Genomic DNA, 13,795 nt, shown 5'->3' on the forward strand with positions numbered 1-13,795 from the left:
TGAAACCTAGCTCTTTTGTTTTGGTCGGTGCAAGGCTTGCTCCGGTTAGAGCGAAGGGCGTGGCCTAGGTCATAAAATCGTTTACTGCCTGCGGCAAAGGCCACGGCTGATAGTATCAATTTAAAGGTCGAAGCAACAGGGGTTTTTGGCTTCCCTTCTGGAAGACCTTTTTTCCTCAATAAATGCCCTTCCAGTGAAAGAAAAGTCGCCATTTAAAGATTATCTCCTCACGTTTTCGTGCGATTGCGAATCCGCGAATGTCCTTGTAAGGGCTCTGCCCAGGTACTGGACTACTTCCCGCCCATTTAAACTATAGGCAGAGAAGCAACTGGCTGACCATCTGGCCATGCGCTGACATGGGCTTGCTCCTGTCATTTGTTGTTATTGTTGTTAATCTGTTAATGTCTGTATATAATGTAAATATTAATAAATGTTTTATCTATCTATCTATCTATCTCGTCCGATCACCGAAGTGAAGCAACGTCGGGCGCGGTTAGTACTTGGATGGGTGACCGCTTGGGAACACCGCGTGCCGTTGTCTTTTTGCTCCTTTGCAATGCAAATGTTGCAAATAAAAAATATATTTTACATTCCAAAGGAAATTAAATTACGTTTTACCTATTCCTGATCCATTTATAAATTATCAGCCTAAACAAGAATACTAAAATTATAAAATAAAATTATGATTGCCATCATGCGTTAAACAAGTTCAATATTTTATGGCTTCTATTAAGTTATGAAGTTATCACTTCTGTCGAGCGTCCCGTGACGCACACCATTTTTTTCTCTCTCTATTAAATTGTCATTTAAATCATTGTCTTAATTAAATAGTTTTCATTAAAGGTTGATTTTTATTCTTTTGTTCTGTCCGAAATTTGTCGTGTTGCAATTTGGCGCCCAACGTGGGGCATCTTTTTTCGAATTCGAAAACCGTCTGCTATCCCGTTTGGTATTCAGTTTTGCTATTGCCTGTCGTGGCGCAGTTATTTTCGAATACCTTGAACGATTTTTTTTCCTTAACCTTGAGTTGCACTTGAACAACTCGAAATATTTACCATTTAAAATAATTTAATTTAATTTTTGGCTTGAATATTAGAGATTTCACAAAATTCTAAATTTATTCTGGTTACCTCGAATACATTGAAATACTTGTCTGGGCCGCTGGAATGTTTGCGATAAAATCTACTTTGTTGGTTTGAACTATTTATCTACTACTATTTGAATTTTTCTTGAATTTCTTTAATTTTATTTGCTTGACTTTGTTTAAAGTTGAAAATCGATATTTTAGGATTGGCCATGCGATATTTGCGATTTATTTTTCTCTTCACTTGTTTGAGTTTTAATGATGGAATGTTACTATCGACTGATTGGATATTGTTGGTACTTGATTCTCGTTTGTGAGTGTTTTGTGTTAGACTTTTTTGAGTGTCCGTGTTGGATCTGATAAGAAACAACATTTGCGGTCTGCGCGATTGTGGTATGCCTGCAGGAGAAATGGAAACTGAGGATGAGTCTGGCACTGGTAAGGGCGTTTGGCGTGTGCAGGATTTGAAGCCCGTGTACTCGGATCATCCTGATTGCGAGTCTGATGTCGCGAGTGGCGGATTTTTTTTTCAGACTTGGCGAGTGATTGTAGTTTTTCCTTTCTCCTTGTTGATGGTATGGCTGTGTCGCTCGTTTTGGTTGTTTCTTCATTTTCTCTGGTTTTTTTGTTGGTTGCGTTTGTTTTATGTTAGTCATCGCGCCCTACAGATAGGGGCGTACCTTGGAGTGTGCGATCAGCTTGGCGCAAAACTTGATGATCGCTCACATTGAGGTTGAAAAGAATACTTCTGTTCAGTATTCTGGAGGTGGTAAAAGTCCACCAAGTGTTAGTGCAAAGTAATCTTCAATTGCTTTGTACTCACCGTGTCAGCTAGATAAATTACTGACCGTCTCTCATTGTTGTATGTTGTTGCCTCGTGGTGTTTAGTTTGGGGGCATACTTCCATGTGAGTGATCAGCTTGCCACAAAACTTGATGATCGCTCACATTGAGGTTGGTTTTTATTTTCTCTTCTTTTTTTATGGTTATTTCCTTCATATTTAGGGGTGGTATGACATTGATGGTCAAATTTTGGCATTAACACTAGTGGTTGAGGTTCGCTACTGGTGTTGCTCTTCAGGACCTAGATTTAAGTTTTCGTATTAACGCTAATAGTTGGGGTTCGCTATTGGTATTGCGCGTTAGAACCTGGTTGCCTTTTAGAATGTCGCCAAGTAGTCTTGGTCTTATTTCTCTAAACCATAGCACTACTCACTGATTGCCTGTCGGGTATTCCTCGCACGTAGTTGGAACCCAAGTCACTGTACGAGGTTCCCTCTGCCGTATAGAGAGTTACGCAACTTTGGCTGCATATGACATACCACCATAAATTTCATTTGTATTTCGGTTCCGGCTTGTGTGGGTTGTTTGATGGAATTTCAGTGGGGGTGGTTGGTGCTGATAGTTTTCATCCTTAATCGATTATTTGATCGGCGTATACCTGTGGTTGAGGCCCGCGGCAGGCGTAGCGTTTTAGGGTCTGGTCCATGAACAGGACGTTCTGAGTAACTTGGTGTAGCTCAAAATATGGGAGAAGAAAAGGAGGAGGAACAGCATTCCTTCAGAATGTTGTTTCATTTAGCGCCGGCTTAATTAACATCGCGTGGTTAATTAACAACAAATACCGAGGAAGGGCGACATTCCTACCACGCTTGTACAATACACACAGTACAGAGAGATACAAATGGAGCAGAAGTTAATTAACTGAATTACGAAAAGCTGCTTAATAAGAGTGGATAATAAGGAGATTACACAGGCACTAGCTTGTTTGGAGTTAACCATTCAAATGTTTGGTGCTGTATGGGTTATTTATAAACTCCAATTTAGAGAGGTTATGAGAATAGGTTGACATTTCGAAAGTTCGTTCCGTCATTCAACGATTCCTGTTGAGTTGATCGTTTATCTTTGTCTATCTTATTGTCACTCTGTATAATTCCATGGTTACCGGAGTTTTAAATAATTACGGAGCAACAGGTATTTGCGCAATGTTAATTAGGCAGATTACCTTGAAAAACATTGCTGCCGTATTTCTGATATAGTTTATTGCAAATATCTCAGTTTTTAGTAACAATTAATTTCTTTTACTATTTTTTCTGTACTCCTATAACAGCGCCAGACAACACCTCCAGAGGAATGACGCCAATTTTGAATCACCCTGTATGTAGGAAACGAAGAATAAATCGTTTAAAAATTCGCCGATTTACACTGAGTTATGTTATTATTTAATTTCTTACCTTGACAATATGCCTTAAAGGTTGCATATCCGGCAATGCCGAAGATACAAGATACAATCAGACTGGTTAATATTGAGGCATGAGTGACAGTTTCCCATTTCTTCTGTGAAGTATCTGCTATAGAACTGTATATTAAGAATGTATTATGATGGCACATGAAAGCTGAAAATAAGTAAATATATGAATTAGTTAACAACAGCTGCATGAGATAAAAAGAGAATTCAAATAGCGACGCTGGAATTGGAAAATATTTCAATTATATTTATATATTTTGCTTCCGTTTATAATTAATTTGTTGATGCATGTTTATTCATTTACGAAGTACTTCAGTACGAAGAGTTTAGAAAACTCTGGTAAAATGTTTAATGGTCCATAATTCTCCATATTCCCGGAGTCGCATTTTTTATATAACAGCTTTATAAATGCATTTTTGAGCTAATCTTGAAAAATGTTTTTCTTTGAAAAAGCTTTTTGTTAAAAAGCACATTACATCTGCCATATAAGAAAGTGTCAAAAGTGACCACTGAACACTGAAAGTGAGAAGTGCACGAAGGCCGGAGATGTCCGAGCCACCCAGTCCTCAGGTAAGCGGCTCTGCACTCAATTTTACCCTTTTAAATTTCACATGAAAGCCTCCCCAAACTCCACCCGCCTCTGTATTCCCTCCGCAAGAAAAACCAAGCCCTGAAGAAAACACTCTCCAACGATAAAACCCAAAATAAAAAGCTCAGCGACAAGCTGAACGAAATCCTCAGCCACTTCAAAATCCATATGTCCCAATATCACCCAGAAAGCCCGGAAATTTCCCAATCTGCCCCTCAATAACTTCCCAAACCTAATCCTGAACCAGAAGCTTTGGTTCAGGTTCAGGTTCATTGGTTCCAATTTCCCTCCTTTGAAACCAAGTTTCCCCTTTCTAACACCAATCGCAACGCCTTGAAACCTTCTCAAAACCACCAACAAAGCGCTCCACAATCACCTAAGGGCAGAAAAGTCCAAAACCCAAACCCCCCAAGCCTCAACTACCCAAGTCTCCCTCACCCAACCCCACCAATCCCAACACTAAAGCCAGTACCGTCCCCATAACCTTAAAAAATCCCGCAGACTGAACCAAAACTTTCGTACTAAAACACAATCTAACAGTCACCAACACTCAAAAACATAACTCAGGAATTTCCTTTCCCAAATTCCTCAGATGACCTCCGCCAAATAACCAAAGTCCTGAAATCCAACAACATAGAGTATTACACCTTCACTCTCCAGAAGGACAGGAAACTGTCCTTCATCATCAAGGGCCTCATATGGAGATCGAGGAAATCCATAATGAAATCGAAGCCTTGTGTTTCAATCCTGAACACACCCATTTTTACCGGCTGGGAAACTACAAAAAAGTTTACGATATGGTTTCATGCAAAAGTATTTTTACCACAATCCCAAGCCAACTTCCAGAAAGTAAAGCAACTCCTAAACCTCCCGGTACTAATCGAATCAGAAAGAAAAATACACACAACACTTGAAACCTTAAACTCATTCCACAATGTAAAAATTGCCAAAAATTCGGGCATTCATTATCGAACTGCGGATCAAAACCCATTTGTCACAAGTGTGTCGAGCCGCACTTCTATAAGAAATCCCGCGACCTTCCTGCCAAATGCAGTAACTGTGGAGAGCCGCACCCTTCAAGTTATTTCCCTTGTTCCAAAAACCCTAACTTCACCCTACAAACAGAGATAAAGCGAAATAAGCCCTGTTTAACAATAAAGTCCAACCAGGCACATCCTTCGCTGCTATAGCAGCCAACGCCTCTAACTCTGCCACAACTCGCAAACCTCCGTAACCACGTCCGCCCCACAACCGCCCACAGCCCCAAAATCCCCGCCAGCTCCACCAACCCAGCAGTCATCCCTAAACCCACAAATCCTGCAACTCCTGCTTCTTTGTGACGAAGAAATCGAGGCTAAAATTAGTAAAAGAAACCCCATCCTCAAAATGCTTTGTTAAAAAGTAGCATTAATCCCCCAGGTGGCCATATCGTTTCATGGAATGCCGCATCGTTGCATCCTAAAAAGTGCGAGTTTGAGGCATACTTGAAAGAAAACGATGTAGACATCGCTCTCATCCAAGAAACATGAACTATGTCCTCAATCCACATTCTATATTAACAACTACACGACTTACCGCACAGATAGACCCACACTCGGCGGAGGCACCGCGATCATTATCAAAAAGTCCATTTCTCACACCCTAATCCCCCCCTTAAACTCTATAATCGAATCCACTGCCATTAACCTCCACATGCAAAACTCTACAATCCCACTAATCGCTGCCTACAAACCTCCCAAAAGGAAGATACCTTCAAATCCACGCCCCCAAATGAACCCACCCACTTTTACTATCAAAATCCTGATATCGTAGATACGCTATCTCCAAAAATCTCGCTCTTAATTTGTCAATTTCAAACTCCGACTTTCTTAGCTCCGACCACAACCCTTGGTGACTGACTTGCTTTCAAGTGACGTGCAATCATATAGTTACACTGTTCGAACGCAAAAAAGTGCTTTGACCGTATTACGTGCCCCATTGTAATCTGTGACTGTGCTACATGATTATTATTTGTGCACCGCACTATAGTTATTGCAGCCAGAACATTGTTCCCATGTTCCTAGTTGCTCTGCAGATCTAGGTAGCCTGAGCAGAAAGAGGTGTGCAAAAGGATCGAGGCCCTTGAGCAGCAAGTTGCTTGACCAGACTGCGTTCTGGAAATCCAGGGCAGACAGGGTCGAAAATCTTTCGGCCGCCAAAATAACCGCCGAGCGTCAGGAGAAAAAGACTGAAGCACACGAATTCCGGGAATGTCAGATCTCCCGGCAAAAGGCAGCAAAGTGCGTCAACTGTGGAGGAGCTCAACCAGCCTTCTACTCAGGATGCTCAGCAAAGCCCTCACTCAAACAACAGCCAAAGCGAGAAAATCCTGCATCACGCAGGACAATCCTACTCGCCCCACCACATTCAGAAGCTGTAACTATAACCATAACCAAATGCTGGCAGAAGAATAGAAGAATCTGCTGCGCCCCAGCAAGAACCCCCAACGTCAACCGATGGGAAAATCGAGCCATGAACAACTGGCGCAAACCATTCAAGCCTGCAAGCCCAGATGCAGACGTTCAAGGCCACAATGCAAGCGCTGACGATTGCACCGATGAGCAGCCATATTTAGGCTGCCAAGACCTAAATCTCTGTGCGTCATGTCCTGGAATGGCAATGTAGTCAAGAGCAAGAAGATAGAGCTCCAGGACTTCCTGGAACGACACAATGGTGACATGACATGACCATGACAACACTTCTAGAGGCATCATGCTATCAAAAGACATGTAATGTTTGAGATAGCCGCACCGGTAGAGCCAAACCACGTCGCCTATAATGGCAGAGATGACATCCTGGACATATTCCTGTACAAGAACGCAGGAAGACGGTCCAGCCCCGAAGTACTACAGGAACTGTCTTGGGACCATTTGCCGATTCTCATGCAAATTGGACAAAATAGCGTCAACAGCTCCCCTGCGACTAGAAGGATCACCAACTGACAGGCTTTCCAGAGGACATTAGAAAGCACCAGCAGAATCGATCATCTCATAACAAAGGAACACCTGGACCAGGCAGCCGAAAGACTCACCAGGGATATTAACAACGCCCTGGTAGCTTCAACATGTCTATCCGTAGTTCCGATAGCCCAAATGGACAAAATTCCTCCCTGGTCAAAAGCCAAAATCAGGGAGAAAAATCGAATAAGACGCAGTCATGCGAACGCAAGATCCACACATGAAGAGACAAGCTAACCGCCTCCAGAATGCGATCAAGGAAAACATGAAAACACTTCGATTGCAACTCTGGAAGGATCGCATGGACGAAGTCTAGAAGCTGGCCAGACGCCTCCCAGCAGGATCAAAGAAGCCAATACTACCAATCCAAGAAAACGACATTTCCACCGTGGACCCCAAGGAAAAATCTGAACTTTTTGCGACCGACCTAGAGCTCCAGTTCAGGCAAAACCTGGTTGATCACCCAGAACAAAAGATGATGGTCAGTGAGCTGGTAGCCGCTCACCTCCAAAACTGGCAGCCTACCAAAGCCAGAAGAGTCACCAAAGAGATCATCCAGGACATCGTCAAGGGGGCCAAAAAAAAGGCCCGTGGGCATGATGGAATCACAAACGAAGTCCTCAAAAAGCTACCGCAAACAGCTATTGAGGACCTTACCACAGTGGCCAATGGAATTTTGAATCTGCAATATTTCGCGACTACCTGGGAGAAGGCAATAACGGTAATAGTACCAAAAAAAGGCAAGAACAAGAAGCTGCTTACGGCCTACAGGCCCATCAATCTACTGCCTATGCCGAGCAAGGTCATGGACAGGTGTATCCTGAACCACTTACAGGATACAATAGAGGACAAGCAAGTGCTGATGGCTAAGCAACATGTATTCAGGCTGAGACATGGCACCAACACACTCGCAGCCCGGCTGACAACAAGAATCCTGCAGAAGTTAAACCGCCGACGCAATCTAGAGCCGTATGTCTGGATACGACAAAGTCGCTTGACAAGCTTTGGAATCAGGGCCTAATTACCATGATAATCAAGGCAGAGTTTCCTGCGCACCTACTCCAGCTAATCCACAGCTACTTGTCTGGACGCAGCTTCCATGTCAAAGCCGATGATCAGATGTCAATGATCAAAACAATGATGTCAGGAGTACCGCAGGGGTTCGTGTTGGGACCGTTGTATTCAACATCTATATGGCAGACTATGAAGCACTCATGTGATTGGAAAAGGTTCTGGAATGGCAGCCAAACTTCGAAGACATCTCGTCAAGATCCACAAGGGATTGGAAAATGGAATTCACCCAGGAGAAGACGCAAGCCATAGTTTTTTCAGCAGGAAGGCAACCACTTCGAAGCCTACTAGAACTCGGGGTACAAAAGCTTGGAAACAGTAATTAGCGCAGACAACGACATCACGGCTGTATGTTCGAGGTCATGTGCACGGACTAGAGTATGAAAGACTGGTGAAGTTAATATTGGCGTTGCGCTAGCGATGTTTACGAGTATCAACACCATGTATTTCCGAAAACATCAACTTTCGGATAAGGAATACTTTCGCCAATGGCCACCATTTGACTTGTCCAATATCGAGTTTCTAAATTACCCATTGTTAACGAATCACTCTGAACATGCGGATTCTTATATAATTTAAAATGTTTCGCCGTTTGATTATAGAAAATGGGTATATAGCGCTTGGACAAATTTAGATTAACATAGCACTGCAATCTAAGTAATTATTCTATTAAAACCAACACCATGGTTTCGTCGAGTTCTCCCAAAGATCAAATTTTGTCTCACAGGCTGATTTTAATAAACGAAAATTTTGGTTCAATTTTTGATAGAAAAACGAAATTATAATCTCATTGAGATATTGATCATTCATCATTATATTGCATATTTTTCGTTATAACATTTAACGGAATGGTTAAAAATTAACAAGTTAAAAAAATAACAAATTATTTCTAATACACTTACCAAATGCCATGATTCCTACAGCTGGTATTATATCACTATTAAAAAATCTCCATGAATCTGGATGATCAGGTCTGAAAATGGAAAAGTTTTGCTTACAGGAAACATTCAATACAACTGCACAATTTCACCCATTTAAAAAGGGGACATCCTCATAAACTATTTAGTAGTCCTATTTTGCTTTTGATTGTAGAGCAAAACATACAGTATAGGAGAATTATTTTAAGGGATAAACAAGAGAGAAAATATTACGATTGTTAAGAAAGTTTGTTGCTTCGCAATTTTGTGAATGACATTTGCAATATCAGCAGTCAGACGAGGCGCTTTGTAGATAATGTCATGAACCAAATTTCCAAAAGGCACCTAACTTGAAACACAGAGAAATATCTTGCCTAGAGGCAATTTTTCTCGAGTGGGACGTGGACCAAAAACAAACTAATAGACGATGAAAATAACTGACACTTGCAAAAACGAACAATATGCTTTCACTTTAACGTAACATTTCAAGTTCAAGCAGGATGTGGCAGTGGTTTTGCAGCTGATAAACTATGATCTTGAGTTGGTCCTGTTAGGCTTAGGTAGGAGTTTCGTCCGTAAAAACAGGCTGCTGCTATGACACTAATGGGTTTTTCGGGTTTTCAGGCCGTCGTTCGGTAGAATTTCTTCCTGACGTTTTGCACGCACGGGTGGCTTGGATCTTCAGAAGTGGTTTGCTTGAACGCTTACACTGTTCCGATGCGATTCCTCCTGGAAACCATATCCTGCTTAACGCCATTGTCTCTTATTTTTTGTTGAAATTGACGTCGTGTTTGTGGATTTCAATGGCTTCTCGTATTAGTCGGGGGCGATACCCTGTTGTTGTGGCCAGGACCTGTGCCTCTCCGAAATAGATGTTGTGTGTTCCATCGCTGAGGGCATGTTTCGCCACTGCCGACTTTTACACATGTCCCAGTTTACAATTCCGTCCGTGTTCTTCTATTCTTGTCGCAACCGATCTCTTAGTACACCCAACAAGCCAGCACCTGGACGGCTATATGTGGGAACTTATAGGAAGGAACTAGACACATGTCTTGCAAGGTTCCGGTTTGCGGGATTAAGATGGCCATAGCGGCGGGCGGATATCCCGAGAAGAACTTTTCTCCTCAGCAAGGAGAACTCATAAATAGGCACCTGCTTGGGAAAATCGACGAGCTGCAGCCAGGGATGACTACCAGACCAGGTCATGTGTCGTACCTCCCCCCTAAGATTCTTCTAGAATTCATTGAATACACAGGGATAATGAGGGAGTAAAATACGAGGGCACAATAGGGCAGAAATGACTGCGGTGCAAGGCCAAACACCATCTCGGCTGTAAGGAAAGGGTTTTAGTTGGTAAACAACTTAGCTGGAGTCCGACACAAAACAAAGAGCGACAGACCACCAGCTCTGGGAGTGCATAAAAGAGCATTTCCCAAACTTCACAAAAAAAAACACAGCAGAAGCTGTAAGACTCTGCACTTCTACACAAAGAAAAACTGCTTCATAATGATGTAGCAAGCAAAATGTGTATAAGCACGTAGTAAAGAGCGTTGCAGAGAAATTGCAGAATTGAATAGAGAACATCACCAAGAAAGATTAGTAGCTGCTATTACCGGAACGAGCAAGTGGAATCAATGCAGAAAATGTGTCTACAAGCATCAGCATGGGAAATGTCCGGCATTTGGAAAGAAGCGTAAAATATGTAATAGGGTCAACCATTTTGCTGCAGGATGTTGTAAAAAGAACATGGCCGACAACCGCGACAGGCAGGATGAACGAGACTCAAGAGACACTGGAACGGAAATGAAATATACTAGAAAAAATAAAAGGTACGTTAAGTTTGATGTCAACGAGGTTGTTCAAGAAACGCCTGGTTGTAATGAGAATTTTCTATACATAGGTACAATTGAGGAAACTGGCATGGAATGTCGTGACAGATCGTGAACAATTGACATGGAAATTATGGGAAGCGTATATATCACTTCCACAGACTCCCACATATCACAACACCAGCAAAGGGCTAGAGACACTGGACGACTGGCTCCAAGAATTGACGCAGATAGTAGACGATCTTGAAATCCTCGGTTTCCAGAGCTAGAGGAACAGGTATTTGAGATAATTGCAGCAGAGCCTTCCAGAAGCATTGCACAACGACATTTTTCCAGGCTCGAATTTTTCCTGACAGTTAATTATCCTGATAACTCACCCGAGGATGGGCGATATTCCTACCATGTATGTGAGATACAAAAGACACTAGGACACATTAAATATCTAATCTTCCGAATACTGGTCCAAATTGTTGTTCAATTTGGTTTTTTTATTAAATCTCTGGTTTTAATAGCACTCAATTTTTTAAGCTAATATTTCTTTACTCCCAAAACACCCCCGGAGAAAACCTCCAGCGAAATGACGCCCATTTTGAATCACCCTGTACATATTTGAACTTAAAGAAATATAAATCTGAACTTACACAATTTTGCTTATTGTTCGTATCCTCAGTAGAATAGATAACAAAATAAATCCAATGCATACTAAACTGAAGAAAGATATTTTTGCCAATTTGGCAATGTCTCTATAGAGGCTGAGGGGTACGGTAATAAAGATGGTGGCTATCAAAACTATAATTTCCCTTTTCGCAAAAATGTTATCTGGTTCTATGTCAGTCAGTCTTATTATCACTTTCGTTACAGTGTCTCCGACAACTACGTTGTATGAAACCATGGCTGAAATAGACAAAAACAGATATATATAAAGTATAATTTAATATAAAGCGTAGTTACAAATTGGTAAATAAATACCTATAAATGGATAAACAAATTGTAGAATTCCGAGCAAAATATATCCAGCTCTGCCAAACGCAGCTTCCATTATACCTTGGTAAGAAAATCTTCCACTAATATGCCCCGCTTTAATCATTAGAATTAGTGAGTAGTCTGTAATGTAGGCGACTAGCACCAAAAGGAGTACCCCGAAGCCAAATCCGGCTTGATGAAGAGCATATGGAATACCTACAACAATTATTTTATAATAGAACTCAAAAGTACTTTCTGGGATATTTACATACTAGAGTAACCTCTTTGAAAGGTAATATTCTACTGCAAGAATGCGGGTGATGCAGAAATCACTCCCATCAGATGGAAATAATTATTTCGATTCTAAGGGACCACTTTATATTTGAGAGGGATTGTTTTCATATATGTCTGATTTTCAGAATAATCGGTATAAGTAAGTAATATCGAAATAAAATACATGTAAGTACCGAGTTCCCAATAGAACCTGCCAACAAAGCATCCGTTCCCATAGAAACTACTGACTGGATTCCGCCGAAGGCAAATTCCAATGTTAACATAAAAATAAGTCAATTGAATGTAAAACACTGGTATAAACTAATCAGTGATTAAAAACAAAATCCTAGCTTACAAAATAAACAGGTCTTAGTCGTTAGTTCAGTTGCGTTTGTAGGTGTTCTAGTGAAGTATCTGTTGGGGTATGAAAATGGGAATGTTTTACCTGTCTTGTTAGGCAAAGAGGATTCAGTATGGTCCAGTTGTGGGGGTTGTTTGTCCATTTTGTCTGTAAGTGTATTAGTCTTTCCGAAATTTTGGTCATGTTTGTGCGTTTGTATAGTAGTTGGTTGGAAGGGTTGTGCAGGGGGTTTAGGGGGTGTCTTATTCGTGTTATTAGTCTTAGTGTAATTTGTTCTGTTGTTTGTAAGTATCGTTTTGTCCTTTCTGATCCGTTGGCCATGAGTATATGTCAAGGCCCATCTAGTTCTCCATCTCTAGATTCTCATGAGATTTCAACTCAATCTATTTCTGTTTTTTCAGCCAGCATCTCGCAAGTTTTACTACCCACTGCTTCTGCCAAGATCCGTGATTCTTGCGGTAACTTTCATTCAGTAAGTCTGCTCGATTCAGGATCGCTATCGAACTTCGTTCGAATACGTTCTAATTTATGCAAAATCCTGAATTTACTTGTTAAACCTGTCAAGATATCAATTTCCGAGCGAACCAAGGCCACTAACAACATCAACTCCAAATGTGATGTATAATTACATGCACATACTTCTTCATTCGCAAAAAGATTGTCCTGTTTTATTCTTAATGAAATGACAGGCACCTAACTGGAGCCCGCGTGGACAAGCAAAAGCTAAGACTTCCAGACAATATCCACTTATCAGCCTCAATGTTCAATCATCTTTCCGATATTGATGGGTGCCCAGTTCTTTTTCGATTTACTCTGTGTTGGGCAAATTCGCCTAGGTCCCAACCTCCCTACCCTCCAAAAGACTCGCTTCGGTTTGGTGGTGGCTGGACCAATTGGCTTCGAATCGCACCGCAAAGTGCCTGTCATTTCGGTAAGGTAAATAACGTCCCTGACCAACTTTTGCGCTTTTGGGAGCTCGAACATTATCCAACAGAAAAGGCCCCACCGAGAATGAACAGGCTAGCGAAGCCCACTTCGTCTAAAAACACTCGCCGAAAACTGGAAGATTTATCGTTTTAATCCCATTCAAGTCGTCCGTCGAGCTGCTGGGTGATTCATTAGAAATCGCTGGTAAGCGTTTCTTTGCCATTGAAAGGAGGCTTCACTCTAACGCAAACTTTATAGAAACCTATTGTCAGTTCATGAAAGAGTATGAAGACTGAGTGAGAAGACACATGACCGTCTCTTCTCCTACTACCTCTAGGACCTCCTATTATCTTCCTCATCATGGTGTTTTCAAGGAAGATAGCCTTATGACAAAGCTTTGAGTGGTCTTGAATGGGTTCATGCGTACTACATTCGGCCATTCTCTAAACGATCTACAAATGGTTGGACCCACCGTATAACAAGACCTTGAATTTATGTTGAAAGCTAGCCCTTTCAAGGCCGGGGGCATGTTTTTTTT

At 41.5% G+C, this 13,795-nt stretch overlaps 1 protein-coding gene across 4 annotated transcripts in view; it reads right to left on the reverse strand.

Moving 5' to 3' along the window:
• LOC109540429 (putative sodium-coupled neutral amino acid transporter 11) overlaps positions 1-13,795 on the reverse strand; it is a 73,463-nt gene that overhangs the window by 21,896 nt on the left and 37,772 nt on the right. For all 4 annotated transcript variants that reach the window (XM_048665589.1, XM_048665588.1, XM_048665590.1 and 1 more), the window contains 4 exons: positions 11,703-11,912; positions 11,375-11,627; positions 8,890-8,960; positions 3,318-3,479 (listed from right to left, as the gene is read on the reverse strand). In XM_048665589.1, coding sequence (XP_048521546.1) covers positions 3,318-3,479; positions 8,890-8,960; positions 11,375-11,627; positions 11,703-11,912 — 696 coding nt within the window. The remainder of the gene's footprint in view (positions 1-3,317; positions 3,480-8,889; positions 8,961-11,374; positions 11,628-11,702; positions 11,913-13,795) is intronic.

The sequence above is a fragment of the Dendroctonus ponderosae genome, unplaced genomic scaffold (assembly GCF_020466585.1).
Source record: "Dendroctonus ponderosae isolate FM_Combo_2020 unplaced genomic scaffold, Dpon_F_20191213v2 Dpon_F_20191213_4, whole genome shotgun sequence".
NCBI lineage: Eukaryota > Metazoa > Arthropoda > Insecta > Coleoptera > Curculionidae > Dendroctonus > Dendroctonus ponderosae.